General features: G+C 32.7%; 1 protein-coding gene across 2 annotated transcripts in view; it reads right to left on the bottom strand.

Moving 5' to 3' along the window:
- Positions 1–7210: 7210 nt before the first annotated feature.
- Positions 7211–22418, bottom strand: part of LOC114327274 (transient receptor potential channel pyrexia) — a 76460-nt gene continuing 61252 nt past the window's right edge. For both annotated transcript variants that reach the window (XM_028275829.2, XM_028275828.2), the window contains exon 2: positions 7211–21146. In XM_028275829.2, the coding sequence (XP_028131630.1) occupies positions 18194–21142 (2949 nt within the window). In that variant the 5' untranslated portion in view covers positions 21143–21146 and the 3' untranslated portion in view covers positions 7211–18193. The remainder of the gene's footprint in view (positions 21147–22418) is intronic.

The raw sequence follows: 22418 nt of genomic DNA, 5'->3' as shown, positions 1-22418 counted from the left end.
TTAAGTGAAATGTACGTCGATGTGTAATTTCATTGATATGTAATGTCAATGTAATAATTAGGAAAATATTATTATCGGTGGACGTATTTTATATAGTTATATTGTACATTTTTATATTTAACAATGTTTTAATATATTTAACACAATACAAGTTATAAATTCCCATAAATACAACAAATTCGCTAATGTCACTATCACTGAAAATGATAGAACGTCAAAATTCATAGTAAACATGGCATCAAAGACATGCCGTATTGTTTATCTTTGTTTAACTTATTGTGGTTTCTAAGGACAAGCGGTTTTGTTTTGCGATACTAGTTTCTGTGAGTAAAAAGACCTAATATGAAAACTAATTCGTGAATAATTTCATGCATGTGCAAAGATATAATGGAAGAACTAAAAACACTATGAGATAGAGTTAAAAGTATAGATACACTTGAGTCCAGGAGTCTTTAGCCGTGCGTCATTAATACCTGACGAGATAAAACACATACTTTTTATCTAGCATCATTCTCTCCCACGCATGAAACTAATGACAAACCAGCTACCGCCTGTTATTAAGTACAAACACATATTATTTTTATGAACGATCTAGCCTCGGTTCATTGAAAAGAGATAGGTACAAAAAAAGACGATTGGGGATCTTTTCACATTTTAAGTACAATTTCTGACGTTTTGGTTTGTTTACTTTTGTGGCTGTCAGTTTGTTGAATTTTTTGCTGTTATTTTGTCGAATTTTTGCATTTTGAAGTTTTTTATAGTATAGGTACAAACACTTGTTTCCACAAGTAATTTTATATTTAGTTTGAACTTTTATGGGAATTTTATGTTATTTTACGATTAATTTTGACAACGTACAAAGCTAACCTCATTGACACAGTTAAGGAATGCTTGTGTTTAATGTTCCGCCAAAGTGAATAAAATAACAAAAAGAAAATATGTTATTGAACGTTTTTATAAATTGTTTATTTATTTATTAATCAATGATATTAAAAGAATTTATTAAGCTACTTCAAATGTAGCTGTTTTTCTGCACCAAAATTTTAAAGCAAAGCTTACTTTGACATTTTATTTTTTGATAACGTCAAATTTTAACCCGTGATCGGAGGAGTAGCTACTTACTGTCACTATAGTTTATTTTTTAACCAGGAGGAGTAAACTAAAAAGACAGATTCACACCCAAGGAAGTCATGAGAAAAATCACCAAATACCTACATCATTTTTGGTTGATCATGTCGCCCTTTGACGGTTATCCATAAATATTATATTATACTAATACGTCGCTAGACAGACTAAAAATCTAAAAATTAAAGGAATAACACAAAAAATCGCCGATATAACTTAATTAACCTATGAAATGTCAAGAATGTCAAAATTTGATAAATGTCATTAGTGTCAAAATTTTATAACAGTGGAGTAAACTTGCCTGCTGTTGAACCAATTACAAACAAGCATTACAGCACGGTAAATTTGAATCACTCCTCTTGGTTTAAAAACAAACCATAGGTGTTGCGTTTAGTAAATTTCCGACTTATTTCGTTTGCTTTAAACTTTTAATCATGACGCACGGGTAAAGACTCGTGGACTCAACTGTATACGATTTTACTCCTTGTAAAGTAGTACTTTATTGTGTTTTATTTTTTCATCGCAAATACATGTATTGCCATATTGATACTTACTATAATAATATACATACAGTTCCTATAAATTCCTCTAGAAACAATAACTGGCCCCTATCATATTACATTACTAGATAAGATGAAATCCAGGAAACCTATTGTACGATTAAATAGACGAGTAATACGGGCACCTGTATTCGATTATATATTTTGCACAATAGAAACATTTTTCAGTAACAAAGAAAATAATTGCAGATAATAGTGAAAATCCGGTGAGTCAGATATTTTAACATACGAAGTATTTTCACACGATCTTAAATCAATTTGGACATGAGTTGGTATAATGGTGTTCAAAATACATTCAACATATTTCAAGGTTTTAATTTGACGTAGTTCCTGTTCGTAGAACAATACATAATATTTAAACCAGATCATAATTATTATCAGAGATAATATATTATTCCGAAGCTTCGAAGATATTTTTCAATATTTGAATCCCTATTCTGAAAAATAATAGGATCTGTTGACATTGACACCAAACCTCCCGCAATTCGTTTGGAAAATAAGGATTATTTTAAAAAAACTGCCTTCTAAAGCATCAGGAAGATTAAAGAACAATCTGACCCAAAAAAAAATAAAGGAAGGATGAAAATTTGGGAATAGGTAGTTGAAATTGTCTATTATTATATAAGAAAAAGTTTAGAATTCTACATCCCCTCCATTTTACAAAAATGGAGGGGAATACCCCTCTCTCTAAGGTGAAAAATATACATTCAAAATAAGACCGGAATTGGATAAAATGACTAATTCTAAACAACTTTTCTTCTATAGAGTTTTTTCACTAAGTCAATACTTTTCGAGTTATTTACGAGTGAATATGTTCATGTTTAACAAAATAAAACATGTTTTGGACGGTTTTTCTGAGATAACTCAAAAAGTAAGTATTTTAGCGAAAAAAATATTCTTAGCAAAAATATAACCCATAAAAAATTGAAAAAAATGGTGTATAGGTACATGAGGTCTGTAGACCCAGCAGGAGCAGAGTTGCAGCTAATGAAAAGTAGGTTCAAAATTCCAAATCGAATATTTCAATGTGAAATATCCAAAAAACGGATCACTTTTAGTGGAAAATTCATTTTAACTTTTATAAAGTGTTTAAAAAAGGTTTATTTTTGTTTTTTAAAAAAACTTGTAATATTAAAAGTAAGTGAATTACGCTCAAAATATTGTTGGTCCCTTTTATTTTTTGGTAAAAAAATCGCGAAAATCACCCCCTAATTAGCATCACATATACATTTTAACATTACTGCTTCAAAAGTTACTTTGTCTATGTATTATTTATATGATCTGTAAGTTTCATCGGTTCAAAGTGCTTCGTTTTGAAAAAGCTGTAGTTAAAATGGCTTGAACGAGTAACTATTCACGAGTTTAGGCAAATTTTGAACAGCCATAGCATAACCAATTTTTGTCTAACAAGAAAACAAAAAATCAAAAATATTCAGAAAAGCAAAACGAACATTTTATTACTCTTTGAGATTTTTGGTATTCCTAATTGTTTTTAAGTTAATTTCATAAACAATTACGAATTTTTTCAAAATTAAAAAAAAATGTTTTATTTTAAACCCAATTTTTTTCAAAACTGAGCACTTTGAACCAATCAAACTTATAGATAATATAAACAATATATAAGTAAAGTAACTTATAAAGCGGTAACGATTAATTTTATTTGAGAAGGGACCAACAATATTTTGAGCGTAACTCACTTACTTTTAATGTTAAAAGTTTTTTTAAAAAACAAAAGTAAACCTTTTTTTAAACTAAAAATGTATACCATTTTTATTCAGCTGCAATGAAAATTCAGCATATTAAAAATATTACTAAAAGATTTCTAAATTGAAAACTTATTGGTTCTAATTGAAAAGTAAGATTGTTTTGCCTTCGCATTGCAGCTGAATAAAAATGGTATACATTTTTATTTTATAGTCGTATTACTCCGTAGAGTAACTAGGTGCATTTTTCCGTTGGAACTTTACCAGCTGCAGACGGGGGATGTGAATTGTATAGTGTAGAATTCCCTCCCTCTCGTCTTCACTGCAGCATCCATTTGACTTGCAAATTGTAGAAGTCTTGGAGGTGTCACCAGGAAAGTGTACCAATAAGTTTTCAATTTAAAAATCTTTTAGTAATATTTTTAATATTTTTAATATTAATAATTTACTATTAGGATTGAAAACTACTTCATTTTTTTTAAACACTTTAAAAAAGTTGTAATGAATTTTCCCCGAAAAGTGCTCCGTTTTTTGGTTATTTCACATTGCAATATTCGATTTGGAATTTGACGAAGAAGAACCTACATTTCATTAGCTGCAACTCTGCTTCTACTGGGTCTGCAGACCTCACGCATACACCATTTTTTTTTCAATTTTCTATAAGCTATATTTTTACTAAGAATATTTTTTTCGCTAAAATACTTACTTTTTGAGTTATCTCCGAAAAACCGTCCAAAACATTTTTTTTGGTTAAAAATGAACACATTCACTCGCAAATAATATCTTCCATTCTGCTTATGTGGTTATAGGCCTGGATCCCGCGTACCAAAAAAAGTTGATTAAGTAATAGCAAGCTGAAAATTTGATAATAGCTTAACGGTGTCTAGTCGGACAAACTTTGATGTACCGGAACATTGGAACAGGGGAAGTTTTAATTGTGGAACGTCAAGGAACAGGTTTCGAACGTCAGACTACGAAAACGTTCCATGTATTTTGTCGGACAGTACTTTCAATTGATTTGTTACCCTTTCATTAAACTCTCATACAAAAATCAAATTGCTGTTTACCACCAACATAATTCCTGTCATTTGATATGTTCTGCGTGTCGGACTTATTAAAATACTCAACCTATCTGTCGGACAAACATTTTTTCATATATTATATAAAGTTGATTAAATTTAAAAACGACCTGCTAGTTTTCACAATCATAAACTTGTCAGGATGACACGTTACACAATTAAAATCATGTTCCACTATTAAAACTTCGCATATTCCAGTCTTCCCATACCTCAAAGTTTGTCCGACTAGACACCGTTAAGCTATTAACAGATTTTCAGTTTGCTATTAATACTTTTTTGGTACGCGGGATCGAGGCCTATCAAATGTTGTCTGGCTTTGTCATACATAAATAACGCACGTTTCAACTTACCATTCTTTTTCTTTAGTCGTTTGTACACTGTACGTTACATTTTCTTCTAATGTCTTCACTTCTCTTTCGATCTCTCAGCGTATTTCCTGCCATTCTTCTCAGCACTCTCATCTCTCCCATTTCTAGTAGTGTTTGTTTTGTGGCTGTATCTCAGTGTTAATATGACTGTTTCGCCGTGGAGTGTTATTAAGGCATCCTGCCTGTCTATTTGCTTTTTGTACTTGATTTCTCACTTCTTTGTCCAGGTCTCCGTAGTTGGACAGTGTAATTCCAAGGTATTTTATTTCCATTACTAGTTCAATACTGATGCCATCAATTTCTATTTTACAATGTATACACATTTTCAATTTCTTTGCAACACGAAAATGCAGCAGCTGCATAATACTCTGGTTAAATCGGAGAGTGCAGGAAGGAGCACCGGTTTCGGAGGTTGTTTCCTCCTCATCAGTAGTCCCATATCCTCTTCTCTCGGATTTCCCCAGGCATCATACTTTGGGTCCTTCCGAATTGCAAAGAACGAAATGTGGAGGATGTACTAGAGCCATCTACCGAAAAACAAAGTAAGTTATCAATCGAAGTAGCACAGAAAACGACAATAAATATCGTTCCTATACCACCAGATTGACAACAGCTGGAATACTTTCTTTGGTTACAACCTCCCGAGATTTTTAAAAATTATAAATCATACAGGATGCCGAGGAAATTAAGATGAGAGAATTTTAAATAATTCACAACCCATCTGCTCAGCGTGGTAAAAGTTCCAACAAGAAAAATAATGAATTAAAATGTATAAACATTTTCAATTTCTTTGGGGACTACTGATGAGGAGGAAACAACCTCCGAAACCGGTATAGACTCTTCCTGCACTCTCCGATTTAACCAGAGTATTATGCAGCTGCTGCATTTTCGTGTTGCAAAGAAATTGAAAATGTTTATACATTTCAATTCATTTATTCTTTTGTTGAGTACTAAGGAATCTTTCTTGTTGGAACTTTTACCACGCTGAGCAGATGGGTTGTGAATTATTTAAAATTCTCTCATCTTAATTTCCTCGGCATCCTGTATGATTTATAATAATTTTTAAAAATCTCGGGAGGTTGTAACCAAAGAAAGTATTCCACCTGTTGTCAATCTGGTGATATGGGAACGATATTTATTGTCGTTTTCTGTGCTACTTCGATTGATAACTTACTTTGTTGAAGTTATACTTCTTTACGATCGAGAGTGAAATTTTATAATACCGGGCGCATGCGCACACTGACAGTATGTAATTCGTTGCTAATCTTTCAAGATATGTATGTATCAGCGCTGTTAACGCAAATAAGTCACTAAAAGGATATAATATTAGTGCTTTTAGTAAATGTATTATTTATTATAATTTTTGTGTCTTTGGATTTGTCTTCCTCGGGAATAAGATATTTTATAATAATAGTAAGTATATTTAAAGTATTTTTGTATACTTCACTTGGAAATTTGTAAGTATGTATGAGAAATCTTGTAACCTGTCAAAGCGAAGGTAATATAGCTCAGTGGGAGAGTGTGTGACCGGAGATCGAGAGGTCCCGGCTTCAAATCCCGGACGATTCATATTCTTTTTTTTTAATTTTTGGTATCGTTTTAATAAAATTTTTTAAAAAGTGGTAGGTAAGAAAGTTAGTTTAATATTTAAATAAAATACAAATAACCTGTTAAGTATATTTATTTCTTTGAAATTATATAATAGAAGTATAACTTCTTACGTGCGTACAAAGTACACACACATTCTTTTTTTTTCTTCTATTTTATGAGTTAAAATTGTCAATTCTTTTGCTCTTATGTTAAATCTGTGGACTAATCTTTGCAGACTATCTTCATCTTAGGCTATCAATATTGTGTCGTCTGCCTAACAGAGTATTTTTACTTCTTTGTTTCACATTCTGTATCCTATTCCTTTGTTGACGCTATTGATGATTTCATTCATGATTAAATTGAAGAGCATAGGGTTCAATGAGTCCCCTTGTATTATTCCGCTGCCTATATCTATAGGTTCTGTAAGTTGTTCATCTATTTAGACTTTCATTTTATTGTTTGGAAGATGTTTTGTTTTTAATAGTTTTTATGATATTTAGTATATTTCTATTATACAGAAGATGGATTACATCTTTGAGTGTTACTCTGTCAAATGCTATCTTGAAATTAATCAAACATAGAAATGCTGGTTTATTATACTCTAGTGATTTCTCAGTAATTTGCTTTATAATGAATATTGCATCTGTACATGATCTTCCAGTACGAAAACCCTGTTTGTTGTTCATCTGCTAAACTTATCCTCTGATACGTAAAACTATCGGTTGTTTACGATTTAAAGTTTTTAATTAATCTTAGGTAGAGAAGGTATGAAAATAAAAAAAAAATCCTTTTACCATTTATTCAAAATCAACATTATAACTAGATCTAGTATCACACATTCAATGGCAAGATGGCCTTTTTTCTAAAATTCAATATCTTTTTATTAAAAAATTACACCTAAGTCATATTTTCACAGAAATATAATACATACGAGTACTTATAATAATTTTAGACTAAAATAATTGTCATTTTTTTTTCAATTTTATATTATTAAAGCGATTAGGATGAAAAATTATAGTATGTAGAATGTAGGTAGGTATATTATTAGTCAAAGAGCCAAGGATCAGAGATGTTTCGTGGCCGATTAAAGCAGTGGCGGATCTAAGGGTAGGGAAAAAGAGGAAACTTCTCCCCCTAACAAGGTAAAAAATAAAGAAAAAAAATGGTTGAAACATCAAAATATATTAGCTGACATGGAACTTAAACCACAGACAGACAAACTAAACCCAATAAACACGCTAGTTAGGAAAATAATTGAGGAAAATATTGCATAGAAGTTATTATTTACCTACGTCTTTTATGTAGTTTGGCTTTATCTTTTTAATGTCTTTTGGTTGATGTTTCATTGGAAGTCCCCCCTAAGGCAAATTTCCCCTGGATTAAAATCCATGGGGTTTCAAATTGTATTACTATGTATTTTGACTCCCTTAATTCGAATTTCAAACTCGGTTTTGTGTCGGAAGTGATAGAAATCTGTTATAAACAATTGAATTGTTTAAAGGATTATAATTCGAAAAACTAACAAATATTTTAATCTTTTAATTTCAGCCATTATAGAGTTGTTTTACTAAAAATGCAGTTGCAAGTGAAAAATCGCGTAAATGCCGTAATTTTGTAATGCATTTGAATAAATTTATAATATCTCCTGTTCTATGTAATTACTGTCTCAAGGTTTATCATACATCATTTTCGTTTTACATAATTCCCGTTACTTCCGACGCAAAAGCAAATTCGAATTTCGAATTTAGTGAATAAAAATACACAACGAAACTTTTTCATATATTTTTCTAATGGGCTATTTATTTTACGTGAATCAGAAAACGACAATAGGGCTTTTCATTCACAGTCATTTGTTTCGAGCTTCTGTCATGTGTCACATAATATTAATATATCTACGTCGTACGTTATTGGTAATACCAATGATACAAACCAAAGACGTATGACGTAGATCTAGTAATATTATGTGACACATGACAGAAGCTCGAAACAAATGACAATCGATGAAAAGCCCTATATAATATATACATTAATCATAAATTAATAATCTCTTTCTCATAGGCACGAAAAAAATAACCACAAAATACTAAACAAAAGGGACACAATAAGAAACAAAAGTTGTTTATAAAATAAACTTAAGGCCATCGGTACATAATTCGCAAATATTTTATGGGTATCCCTACTTTTTCTGTCTTTACAGTTTACACGGCAAATTACGTGTAGTAAAATTCACACTGGTATGGATATGTAAACATTACTAGAATGTCATTCTACTTGAAAATGTCATCACTAATTTAAAGAGATAATGTTCTTGGATAACTGTTATTTTTATAATTGCAAATTATTAATTCAGTTAATAAATGTGATTATTTCATTCATAGGAGATTCTGACCAATAGAAAGCTACAGAAATCTGAATTAAATCGATAATTTTTGATAATCTCCCGTCGTTAAGTATATTACGTCAGATGCCCTTCGTTGCTACGAAAAAATACATTCAGTGACATTAATGACAATTAATGTTTTAAAAATTATAAAAGTGATGACTTTCAATCGTCAAATATTTATAAAAACTGTGTGTTTAATGGTACTTACATAAATAAATTACAATAAAATTTTGGTTTTGAACAGTTTTATTCATGAAATAATCGCAACAAATTGCACTCGACCTCTGAAATTAATATAGAATTTTTGCTCTCGTGACACTTTGACATAATTTCACTCGCCTTCGGCTCGTGAAATTAAAACTGTCAAAGTGTCACTCGGGAAAAATTCAATAATTTCAGAGCTCTTGTGCAATTACTACTGATAATTTTTTCACTAACTATGTATTCAGTGATTGAAATAATTTATATGTACAACAAAGACTAATACTCAATCGAGAAAAGAAGAAAAGTGTTAAAGTGATTTTTAATAATATATTGTTACTATGGAACGCTTACAATTTTGAACATCTTTAACAACAAAATACTTGGATCACAGAATATATTATCCTGATGTATTCTCTGCTTGGATCTTCCACAAATAATACACAATAAATAACTTTTTATTAAGTTCACGTCTTAAATCAATTATTTATCAAGTACATTATATATCAATATTATTTAATCAACAACTCAAAATATTCCCGATGCCATGTCAAATATTTAAAATTGTCACTGATTGCCAATGTCTGACTGACAATATTCTATTCGACTGAGTGCGTTGTAAGACGAAGATAGATTTGGAAAATATTACCACGGACATTGTGTTCATTTTTTTCGAATCCTGAAAAAACCAATAAATATTTTTGGAAAATTTAAACGCAGAAAGAAAGACTAAATTATTGCCGAGGGCCGAAAGTCCCTTAAAATAAATAAATAGTTTATTTTGAATGAGATATTTGAAATTAAAAATCACACTAAATTTTCTCGTAGTTTTTCACCCCTGTAACTTATTAAAATAAACATTATATGAGTTCTCAAGGACTTTCGGCCCTCGCTAATAACGTAATCTTTAATTCTGTGTTTAAATTTTTCAAAAATATTTATTAGTTTTCTCAGGATTCGAAAAAATGAATTTGAATAGCATTGCAGCCGAAAATACGTACCCATCCTCTTGTATTTTTCAAGTAAAAGTCGGTTATTTCCGTTGTTTAGGTATAGTATATTTTGTAAATATAATAAAATACTTAATTCTGATAGTTAAGAAATCCTTGTCGACATATCTATATGTATATTAAAACATTGTCTTAGTGCAGAGATCGAATAAAGATAACAATTTGTCAAATTTTAGATTTTTTTTATAAATACATATGAACCTATGTACAGTCATGAACAAAAAATTACCCCCTGTGCTTACTCTATCATCGAACTTCTGGTTGATGGTGGGTTTTTGAAAAAAATATGTAGAATAAGAAGTTTTAGGGAATTGAACAAAAACCAGTTTTTGTTCTAGAATTTTTTTCAAAAACCCACCATTAACGAGAAATTTGATGGCAAAGCAAGCACATAGGGTCATTATTTTTGTTCATGATTGCACCTTCCTAAGTTTCTGACAATATTCTATTCGACTGAGTGCGTTGCGTTGTATGACAAAGAGAGATTTGTAAATATTACCACGGACATTGTGTTCATTTTTTTCGAATCCTGAAAAAACAATAAATATTTTTGAAAAATTTAAACGCAGAATGAAAGACTATATTATTACCGAGGGCCGAGAGTCCCTTAGAATAAATAAAAATTTATTTTGAATGAGATATTTTAAATTAAATATCACACTAAATTTTCTCTTAGTTTGTCACCCCTGTAACTTATTAAAATAAACATTATAGAAGTTCTCAGGGACTTTCGGCCCTCGCTAATAACGTAATCTTTCATTATGTGTTTAAATTTTCAAAAATACTTATTAGTTTTCTCAGGATTCGAAAAAAATGAATACCCATTTGAATAGCATTGCAGCCGAAAATACGTACCCATCCTCTTAAAGCACCGTAGTTTAACCTACAAGAGTGAAAACTAAATACTTGTTCCGTTCGGACGGTATGGATTTGAATGTTTGGTCGAATCGAGAAAAACTTCGATTTTTGTGGTACATGGTTTTACTTGGGTGCGTTTATATGATTCGATCGTACCTATATCGCATGAAAATGTATATGAATAGTAAAGGGAAAGCTTATTTTTCAATCGCCCATGAAAGCTGGACGTATGTATTTGGAAGGGAAGTCTTAAGGAAGATATTTGGACCTATTAACGAAAACGGAGTATGGAGATGCAATAACATCTATGAACTTTACCAATTGTTCAAAAAGACACCGATCTCAGGAACTTCAATGGGCTGGTCTTCTTCTTCTTCTTCTTCTTCTTGATTTGCCTATCCGTGACGAATGCTGGCGATCATCATGGCAATATTCACTTTATAGGTCCAGGTCCTGAGGTTCTTTAACCAGGATGTTCTTCCTCCTGGACCTCGCTTTCCAAATATTTTTCATTGCAGGATGGATTGTAGGAGGGCATATCTGGATTCATTTCGCATAATGTGTCCAAAGTATTCCAACTTTCAAGATTTTATAGTGGTTAGTACCTCCCGATTCTTCCCCATTCTTTTAAGGACCTCCTCATTTGTGACCCGATCAGTCCATGGAATTTTAATAATTCTCCGATACAGCCACATCTCAAATGCTTCCAATTTTCGGCACACATCTTCGTTCAAGGTCCATGATTCAACATCATAAAAAAGGACAGAGAAGACGTAGCATCTCAGCATTCTTACTTTTGTACCAAGAGAAAGGTTGTGGCTCTTGAAAAAGGCCCCCATACGGTTGAAGGTTTATCTAGCTTCTCCGATGCGCGCTCTTATCTCTAGGTTGTTGTTCCATTCTTCATTTATTATGGTGCCGAGGTAGTTGTAGTGCCTCACACTCTTTGTTAAGGGGTTTGGGTGATGTAGAGTTGACCTTCTGTTATCTTTTTCTTGCTAATGATCATAAGCTTTGTCTTCTTTACGTTTATATTGAGTCCATATTGTTGACAACACGTGATTTTGTTCATGAGAACTTATTGGTCTTCTAGTTTGTCCACAAATACTATGGTGTCATCTGTATACCTGATGTTATTTAGCCGGTACCCGTTTAGTAGAATACCTTTTTCAGTTTCGTGCAAAGCTTCGACAAATATTCTTTCAGAGTAAAGATTGAAAATTAGGGGGGACAAAATGCAGCCTTGCCTCACTCCACGCATGATTTTGACATATTCGGTGAGTTCACCGTCAACTCTGAGGTTTGCAGTCTGATTCCAGTAAAGGTTTCTAATTATTTTCCGATATTGATTGTTAATTCCTGCTTCTTTTAGTATTTAGATCATCTTGGCATGCTGTACTCGACCGATGGACTGGTCATGTAGTCAGAATGGTGACCGCAAGATTGCCGAAAAGAGCCCTAGATAGTAAAATACAGGACGCAAGACTAAGGCCACGGAAAAAGCGGGAGGATGAAGTGGCAGCGGAAGCGCAAAATTAGCTAGATTGAGAACCTGGAGAGGATCCTAGCAGGACCGGCAAGGTTGGAGGCATAGTTCGGAGGAGACCAAAGCTCGATTTGGGCTATAGAGCCATTGGAGATAAAGAGAGGAAGGGTATGAAAATATAATAATATAATATAGCCATTTGTGTTCAATCAATATTTGGTAGGCTATATACCAAAATCTAATTGTGCTTCTGTTACACGTTTCTATAATGTAGGTACTAAACAAAATTGATTTGTTATATTAAAGATTGTATATTTGAGGAAAGGTTATTTCATCGTTTTGAAATACATAGTGATGTATGCCATAACGATCAAACACTTTCAAAGACGTCATAATTCTACACACTATTCGCTTTTACAATATTGAAATTTGTTATTGTGGAGACATATTTTTGAAATACTTTCGTTAAATAACAGTACTTTGATGTGTTACAGCTTTGAATATTAACATTTGTTTTATTATAAAGAATACAGAACTTAAACTTCTTAAAAAACCTTTGTGTTGTTGTTTAACAACTATTATATGAGGATGTTAAAGTTTGATGTCACCTATGTAAGTTGAATTCTACACGATTATAATCAGTTTAGCTTCAATACTACTAAATCAGATTACAGTAGAAAAGAAAAACGTAAAAAACTGTCAAATCATATTATGTAATGAGGATAATATAGACTAGTTATATCTTAATATTAAATTATTAAGTATTAATTATAAAAAGATCAAACCGTGGCTATAATAGACCAGATCTCGTAGTAGTTAGTAAATTAACAAGACAAACAACACTAATTGATGTGGCGATGCCTAGCAACAATAATCTACGTACTAAATTTACTGAAAAGATCGCCAAGAACAGAGATCTGGAAATTCAAATACGAAGACAATGAAGAATGCAAAGTACCCAGACGATACCTATTATTATGTCTACCACTGGGGTCATTCCGAAGAGCCTCCTCGAAACCATAAAAAAGCTGCGTCTAAATGAACATCTTTACAAGACCATGCAGAAAGCTGTAGGTACTAGCTTCCATACCAAGTCACATTGGACTCGATAACACGGAAAGAGTCCCACCAGAGCTCAATCCTTTTGATACCGGTGGTATCTGGTTTGAGTTAATTTTCTCCGTAGAGGAAGTGTGAGCCGTATGGCTAAATCTGTATAATAAAAAAATAGTTTTCGTGGACAATTTGCGAACAGCCTGTACACTGTTATTTTAACTATTTATCCCATACAGATTCTAAATTGATTACTAAAAGTTAAGAAAAAGTTAACGTAAAATAATCACATAATAATTAAAAAACCAGATTCACTTAAAAATGGTAGAGATTCGTGACACAACATCGCCATCTTCTTATTTCATAAGTCATAACGGAAGTCACTTCATTATGGTTATTTATACACCAAGGGCAATCAGTGCATGTTTATTTTTATTTTTACCAGTGTAATAATTAGTCTATAAAGGCAAAATATAATACATACTATATTCCATGACGTTTAAATATCAGGAGTGATATATTTGTGAGGTCAAAGGTTACGTGAGAATTAGTAAAAAATCGTAGGTGGAGTATAATGGAAACAATCAAATTCTGCAAAAGTTAAACAAACATTTATTGTACTATTGTCACCATGGTTGTGCAGATTATTTTTCTGGTTACGAAAGAAATATACATTGATAAAATAAGAACTGCGGGATTGATAAAGGCATGCAGGAAAACGGATTATGGCGTAGACGCCGTAATTTTGAGCTTTACCGCCTTTATGGTGACCCTAGCATTGGTAGGTTCATCAAAATAAACAGTCTGCGGTGGCTAGGCCACCTTTATAGGATTATTCCCATTAAAAACATTAGATATACGGATGACACTGTCATCTTAGCTGAAAATATTGGGGACCTTCAGAGGCTGGTGACCAGAATAGCGGAGTTTGGACAAGAATACGGTCTAATAATTACTCATAAACGGATCCAATATCGAACGAGTCGACCAATATGCATACCTTGGAACAATGATCAACTCCACAGGAGATTACTTACAGGAAATCAAAATCAGAATAGAAAAGGCTAGAGTAAATTTTAACAAAATGAGAAAAGAGCTCTGCACAAGAGATTTGAAGTTGGAGCTAAAAGTTAGGTTGGCTAGGTGATACGTTTTCTCGCCTTTGTTTTATGGAATGGAAGCTTGGACCTTGAATACTGCATCAATGAAAAAACGAGAATCATTCGAGCTGTGGGTGTACAGAAGAATTCTGAAAATATCGTGGACAGAACACGTCACAAGCAAAGAGGTTCTGAGAAAGATGAATAAAAAAATGGAAACCTTAAATACCATTAAAACAAGAAAATTGGAATAGCTCGGACATATTACACGTGGAGAGAGATACAACTTGCTCCAATTGATTAGGCAGGGAAAGATTCAAGGAAAAAGAAGCATAGGGAGACGCAAAATATCGTGCTGCGCAACCAGAGAGAATGGTACGTATGTACATCAAATGAACTTTTCAGAGCAGCCGTCTCTAAAATCCGAATAGCTATGATGATTGCCGACCTCCGTCGTGGAGATGGCAGTTAAAGAAGAAGATTATCTAAACATGTATAGAAAATTACTTTAGTTATGTAATATTTTCCAATACATCAAAATATGCCGCAATATGCTCTTAATCAAGTAAATATGAATAGCATATTGTAACAAACCAGCCCCTTGTGCGGCGTCTATGTAAGGAATGCGTCTGGTCAACCAGCCACACGTGCCGTTCCGGGAACCGGTACTTAAGTCGCTCTAATGCCCTAATATGTGTGGTCTTATGACCGTTGTGTTTATATTTTAAGGTTTGCAGATGTGAATAGAAAAACAGACAATATTATTAGTTTCTGTTCTTAGTCAGTTAGCGTTCAGATTTTGTATGGTAAAGACGGAATACAACGATTGATCCCTTATCGTGATTTTCATTAGAATCAACCCTAAACCCTGAGATTAGCTATTATTAGTAACATTACATATAAGTGTTCGGTTAGCCAATATATTTATGTAATGATTCGTTACCTATCGCGTCGCTTGTACCTTTTATAATATGCATTTATAAAGCAACCCACAAATATGCTGCATGTAATATTCACATGCATTTTGCATATAATCCAGGCTCTAATGATCAGAGATATAGATACCTATGATCTCGTCCATATCACTGAATAACATTAACAAAAACCGGAAAAGCGAGTGAAAGGGCCGGATGAAATATGGAGTGAAGTAATAAAGCTCGAAAGTTCAGCTAAAAGATCTCTCCTTCATCTTTTTAATAGAATTTATGAAACTGGATGTATACCAATGGATTGGCTGTTGTCGACTTTTGTGATGATACGTAAAACAGCAAATGCGAAAAGATGTAGTGACTCCTGAGCCATCAGCTTGATGAGCCATGTTTTAAAAATATTTCTTCGAATTTTGCAGTCAAGGATGTACCAAACCATTGAAGAACAACTATGATAGCTACACAGTGTTTGGATTCCAGACTAAATTTGGAATCATGCAGAGAAGGACTATTTAATATTCAGGTTTTGGTACAGAGGTGCAGACATGTCGGCCATCCAGCTTATATGTGTTTTATTTACTTTTAGAAGGCGTTTGATAGAGAAAAACATACTGAAATAATAGCAATTCTTCAGCAGGTAGGTATTGATGACAAGATTCTACGCATCATTAAAAATCTTTACTGGCATAAAATATCAGGATTGGCCGGTATAATTCTGAAAAGCTTCAAATACGAAGAGGGGTAAAAGAGGGCTGAATTTTGTCGCCACTAATATTTAACATCTATTCGGAGTTCGTTTTCAATAAAGTATTGGATAGTGGTCACTGTGGTATCAGAATTAATGGCGTCCATATTGACAATTTAAGGTACATGGATGAAACAAGAAAGTTACAATATCTGGGACACGTATTGAGGCGACATAAATGCTAAGATTAACAAGACAAAGAAAGATAAGATAAGGAATGATAAGAGAAAGAAGGAAAGTATCATGGTTAAAAAATTTAAGGGACTGGTTTGAATGCAGTTCCATAGAACTCTTCAAAGCAGCGGTAGATAGGGTAAAGATAGTGATAAAGATATCAACTTCTGAACTTATACATTTGATTAATAGGATTACCACAACGAGTGAAGATTATGAACTAAAGATAAGCATCACAATGATAAAGGTGATGATTGTCAGTAAAATGCCAATACAACCGGAAGTGGTAACAAATAAAATAAGGAGATGCGGACCAACACTTACATGTTAGAGAGATAATGGAAAAAGTTTGACAACAATTGGATCTCAGGAGCTAAGAACATACACTCAGAACAGACAAGGAGGCTTATGCAGACAAGTGGATGTAGCAGGATGGTTGATGATGATGTAAGTTTCTATTGTTTTTGTTTTATTGTTTCAGAAATACTTTAATACTGTTATATTTTGCATTAAAGCTTTTTAGAAATCCTTAAATAACGATAGGTATATAGTTGATAATAGAAAATGTTATGAGAGTATTGACTTCATACTTATATATAGTTCTTTACGTGATATTAAAAAAATTTTTTGATATAACTTTTTTTAATTTTCAGTTATATTCTTTATCTAAAAATTACTAACAGAACAGCAATAGAACGTACCATATCAACAGCACAAACAGAAAAGTATCATAACAATATTAAGTTTTTTTTAACAATCATAAATATCGACAACATTTAAATGTAAATAACAAGGAACTAAATGTATTTAAATTGATAAATATACTTTTAAGGATTATAATATATGCTAATTGTGCATTCAAAAGTTTATAGGTAACTTTTTGTTTTGATTACTAATTTAACAATGGTATTTTTAAGCAGCTGTTCACTTTACTGATTTTATCTCAACAAATATTTATTATTCGGTGACACATCACAAAAACTTTTCAAAAATATGTCCCTCTTAGCTATTTTATACATACTGCTTCAAGAAACAACGGTACCAAGTGGATATTATGTTTGTATTTACGAGTACCTATGTACATAGGTTATTTTGTTTTATTGCTTCAACTTTCAAGAACAATATGAGGAATATGTTTTTAAATAAAATTACCAACAAAAAAATAATTATTGTGTTCAAATTAAATTTTAATTTTTTAATTGAATTTAAAACTTTATAGTAGGATAAACTTTTACACATGAAATGAACAGATTACTTACAATTTGTCAACACATGGACAAATTTTAGAAAAAGTAAAATCGAAAAAAAAAAGGAGAAAATCAGAAAATGTTGAAATAACATGAAAATTATTTCGTGGACCATAGTGGACATATAACAAAGATACTACAATATGTTTGTAACTAATATATTCAATAAATAACAATGCACAACAGAAATACTAGACCTTATGGAACAAAGAAGGCAATACAAGTACAAGACAGGCTACATAATATAGAAGCAACAAAGAGAAATAAAACAAAAATACAAGCGGCTAAAGAAAAGTGGATGGCCGATCAATGTTCAGAAATGGAAAAATTTGAAAAACAACATGTCATGTTCAATATGCACAAAAATGTTCGTGAAGTAGCTGTTAGTAATCTATAATTCTTTTGCTTTTAGTGTTATAATAAAAACTTATAGAAAGGCAAACGGTACATATAAAATTTATTATAAAAAGATGTAAGACCTATAAAATACGTAATACAGTTGTACCAAAACAAATAAATAAAACAAAAGAATTAAAATAACCATTTGATCCATTAATTTCTTGGAACAGTTTAAATTTAAAGTTAACATTTACTATTTTTTCTATTTTGTAAAATAGTATTTAATAATTGCTCGACGAGCCTCTGATTTGATTCAATGACACTCTTTAGTTCTCTAATTTCTTTGCTTAAATGTTCAACTTGCTCACTATTTTTTTCAATCTTACTATGTAAAAGTGGCAACGCTGTATTACAATCCATAATTTCAGAATTTTGATCGAGGTTGTTATTGACAACTTTTTTTGAATAAGCCATTTCGCTTGCTCTAGACGAAATGGTATGCCCATAGTTTTTACGCTGTTTGGCAATGTCATGTGCTGCTTTTAATATATCTTTCGGCAACCTTTTTTCCCGAGGATTCAGAGGTTTCACATTTAAAACCACCCTGTACGCTTTCGGTGAAACCAAAGCAGTCCAGTGTAATAAATTTAGCAAGTATTGAGGTAAATAACCATTGAACAGAGCAAGCTCCATATATGAAATCAATTTAGTCTGTCTAACTAATTTTGACAATCCAGCAGTTTTCTGCAAACCTTGAATATCATGTACAGCTATACCTACAAGTAGATTCATTAAAATTACAGTTACGAATAATAAAAATAAAATATATGTCACTTGAGCACTAACTTCTAATAAAAATGGTGGATCTTCCGGATCATCATCAACCAAAAGATCTAAGCTTAATTCACCAGTCATCATTACCATGACAGTAATTAGACCAATGAAGGGGTTAGCAAAAGTTGATGAGTCTGGAAACATAACACAGAAGCTTATGGTAAACCCTATAAGTAGACATGAGTAAGCTAAGAGTAATTTTGCAAATTCGCCTTGCACTCTCGTGTACATTGCAACGTATGATCCAAAAACTGGAAGCTGCCCAACCATTAACATCAAATTAGTCCAACCAAAGAGTACAGCGAAAGCACCTACATGATTCTGCCAGGTATAGGTACGACCAGTATAAATGAAAGAGATGACAAAAACACTTGCTATAACTGTCCATTCTATGATATTTTCAGGGTGTGAAAGATATTGCCTTACCGATGGGTATCCTGCCAATCCGTAGAGTTTCCTAAGTATTTCGCAACCTGTAATACCAACTAGCACAAACCATTGCATCTCTATAACAAACGGGTTGTTCCGAAGCATATGGCCCATCATTGATTTCTTTTCACAAAGTTCTATGACATTTTGCGGTTGAGTATCATTCATATTCTTACCATGGTTATAACAGTTATGCGCCAGAGCTGTTAATACATATAACGATAAACTTAACACAAATATAAAACAAAACAACATTCTTGCTATGTAATACTTTCTAATTTTTTCCCATTTTAGGTAGAGAAAAGCAGAACATAACGGATGCAACAGAATTTCTTTTTGCCCTTCATCTACAAACGTATTCAAGAAGCTTATTTCTCTAGGGTGGCAATATTGTAATATCCCTCTAAAATCCAGACGCAGTTCTACTTCTCTGTTAGATGACTCAGGATGATGGTGTAAAGTTATAGCTGAATCTAATTTTTGAGTAATCATTGCTAGAGAAGCTGGCGTTTTCCGTGTGATTATACCCAATGCAGTCATACCAAATTTTGATTTAGCTGTAACATCAGCACCATGATATACTAAAACTTCTACACACTGTGACAATTCATTTAGAGCTGCTATATGTAAAGGTGCGTATCCATACTGGTCTTTAGTATTAATGTCTGCACCATAATTCACTAAAATTTCTATTATGTCGTAAGATCGGGCTGCCTTGCCCACAGCGCAATGTAGAGGTGTTCTCTTATCACAGTCTCCCATGTTAGGATTTGAATTTCCTTTTCTAAGGAGCATCTCAACACAGTCATAAGCCTGAGCTCTAGCTGCCAGATGTAAGGGGGATTGTTGTCTATGGTTTCTGATATTCGCATCCGCACCATTATCGAGAAGAATCTCTATACAATCAACATAACCACTTTCAGCTGCTAAATGTAGAGGTGTTTGTTCCTTATCTTTCGTTTTTGTATTTACTTTGAATTTTTTTGGTTCCAGCAATATTTTTAAGCACTGTGGATGGCCCAAATCAGCTGCTAGATGAACTGGGGAAAAACCTGAGATTTCACTTTGGGCAACGTCAGCACCTTCTTGGGTAAATAGCTTAACGCAAGCTATAGCGTTAGCTCGCACAGCACAATGTAAGACACTTTCGTGGGAGCTGTGTGGGCTGTTGGTAAGAGTTTGGACATTAGCATCATTGTTGAGTAGTATTAAAGCTGTCTCTGGACTATCACCAAATGCAGCACAATGTAAAGGACTATAGCACTTATACAGCGAATTAACATCACAGCTTTTGGCTATAAGAAATTTGGTTCCTTGAACACATCCACTAAACGAGGTCAAATGTATTGCACTCAGTCCTTGACTCGGTTCAAAGTAGTGCAAGTCAGCTCCTAAATTAAGAAAACCATCTAGTAAATCATGTCTTTTCATAAAAGCAGCCCATAAGAATGCGGTGTTAATCTCTACCTTGGAAGCACCTTTAAAGTGATCTTGTAAATTATCCTTCTGTATTTTTTTACTTTCTATATCATCTAAAAGCTGATGCCGGCCGGAAGATACTTTCATGTGCTCTAAAAGATTGGTCTTGATGGTATCGTGACATATTTGAACGGTTAGATCGGCACTGGTAGAAAACTCTTCGAAGCTCTCGTAGATGTGCGGTGTGTGGTCAGCAGGAGGTGAAGGACCACATTCCATGTATTCGAAGTCATCTGAGGGAAGCTCTTCTTCGAAAATGTTTTCTGAATCGTCTATAACCTTTTTCCAACGCAGGATAGTGTTGGAAGTAGGAGTCCGATAGAGGTGTAGATTTGTAGCGTCTACATTGACGCTAACGGACCTACCCAATCTTTTCGAGTTGCAGCTGGAATCTTGTAAGCCGTAGTTGTCCATCCCATAGAACGTGTGATTTTCTGAGGCGGACACCATTTCACTGAAACAAAGAAAAATAGTCATTAAAACAATGATGAACTAGACAGACTTGGGAATGTAATATTACGCATTGCAGAAATAGTTTTATCAAAACTTTATATATTCCTGGGTACAATTAATGCATCACTTATGGTTAGAGACAAAAGCTTTTACATATCATGATAAAACTCTTTGTGATTAACAGTACGCACAACTTTCAGTTCGCCTCTTAGTCTAGGCGAAAAATAGAGGTCACCGTGTCCTTTTCAATTCTGATGGACAAACTCAACGGTTTCTTATGGATTTTTGGCTGCTGGTTCCGAATTTCGAGGGTGGAGTTCGATCCGAGTGGTCAAAAAATTGTTATAAACAATTTAATTGTTTGTAAGACTCTGGCTCATAAACTAAAAGATATTAAAAAAAAAAGAATGTGTGTGTGTACTTTGTACGCACGTAAGAAGTTATACTTCTATTATAATATAATTTAACTTCATATTATGATTTCAACGAAATCAATATATGTATCTACTTTAAATCGTTTTTTGTATTGTATTTAAATATTAAACTAATTTTAGAAAGAACTAAAAGAATACCAAATATTTAAAAAAAGAAAAAAAATTTGACTTTGTCCGGATTTGAACCGGGGACCTCTCGATCCGTAGGCGAATGCTCTACCGATGAGCTACCATCGTTGTGTATACATACGATCATTTCTCGGGCATAACTACAATCACAGTGACAGATAGATTAATTGAAAAAAAAACATTTTCAATAATACTTATCACGAGGAAGACAAATCCACAGACACAAAAATTATAATAAATATATTTACTAAAAACACTAATAATATATTCTTTTCACGCACACCTTATTTGCGCTACATAACTTAAAAGATGTAGCGACTAATACCATACTGTCGGCGTGCGCATGCGCCCAGAAAAATAAAGATTCACCCTCGTGCCTAAAGAAGTATAACTTCAAAAAATGTTTCACATAAAATTTGTTCCTTAATAAAAAACGAAGAAAACAAATGTTAAACTAAATTTAAATCCAACAGTTAGAACTCAAGATATTGTAAAATTAGTGCACAATGCAAATTGCATATTGCAAAATAAGTATTTTTCGAACCTTTATCGATGGTAACTCGGCTTCTACGCATGTAAATGAGTCTTAGAAGATCTCATTTTAAAGCGTATTTAATGGGCTTCCAAACAAAGTTTATTAAATTACTTTATCTTCATTTGTTTTAAAGTTATACCCGTTTGAAGTTATAATTTTCTTAAAAAAAATTTAC

The sequence above is a fragment of the Diabrotica virgifera genome, chromosome 2 (assembly GCF_917563875.1).
Source record: "Diabrotica virgifera virgifera chromosome 2, PGI_DIABVI_V3a".
NCBI classification, from domain to species: domain Eukaryota; kingdom Metazoa; phylum Arthropoda; class Insecta; order Coleoptera; family Chrysomelidae; genus Diabrotica; species Diabrotica virgifera.
This window is presented reverse-complemented; position numbering and strand designations above follow the sequence as displayed.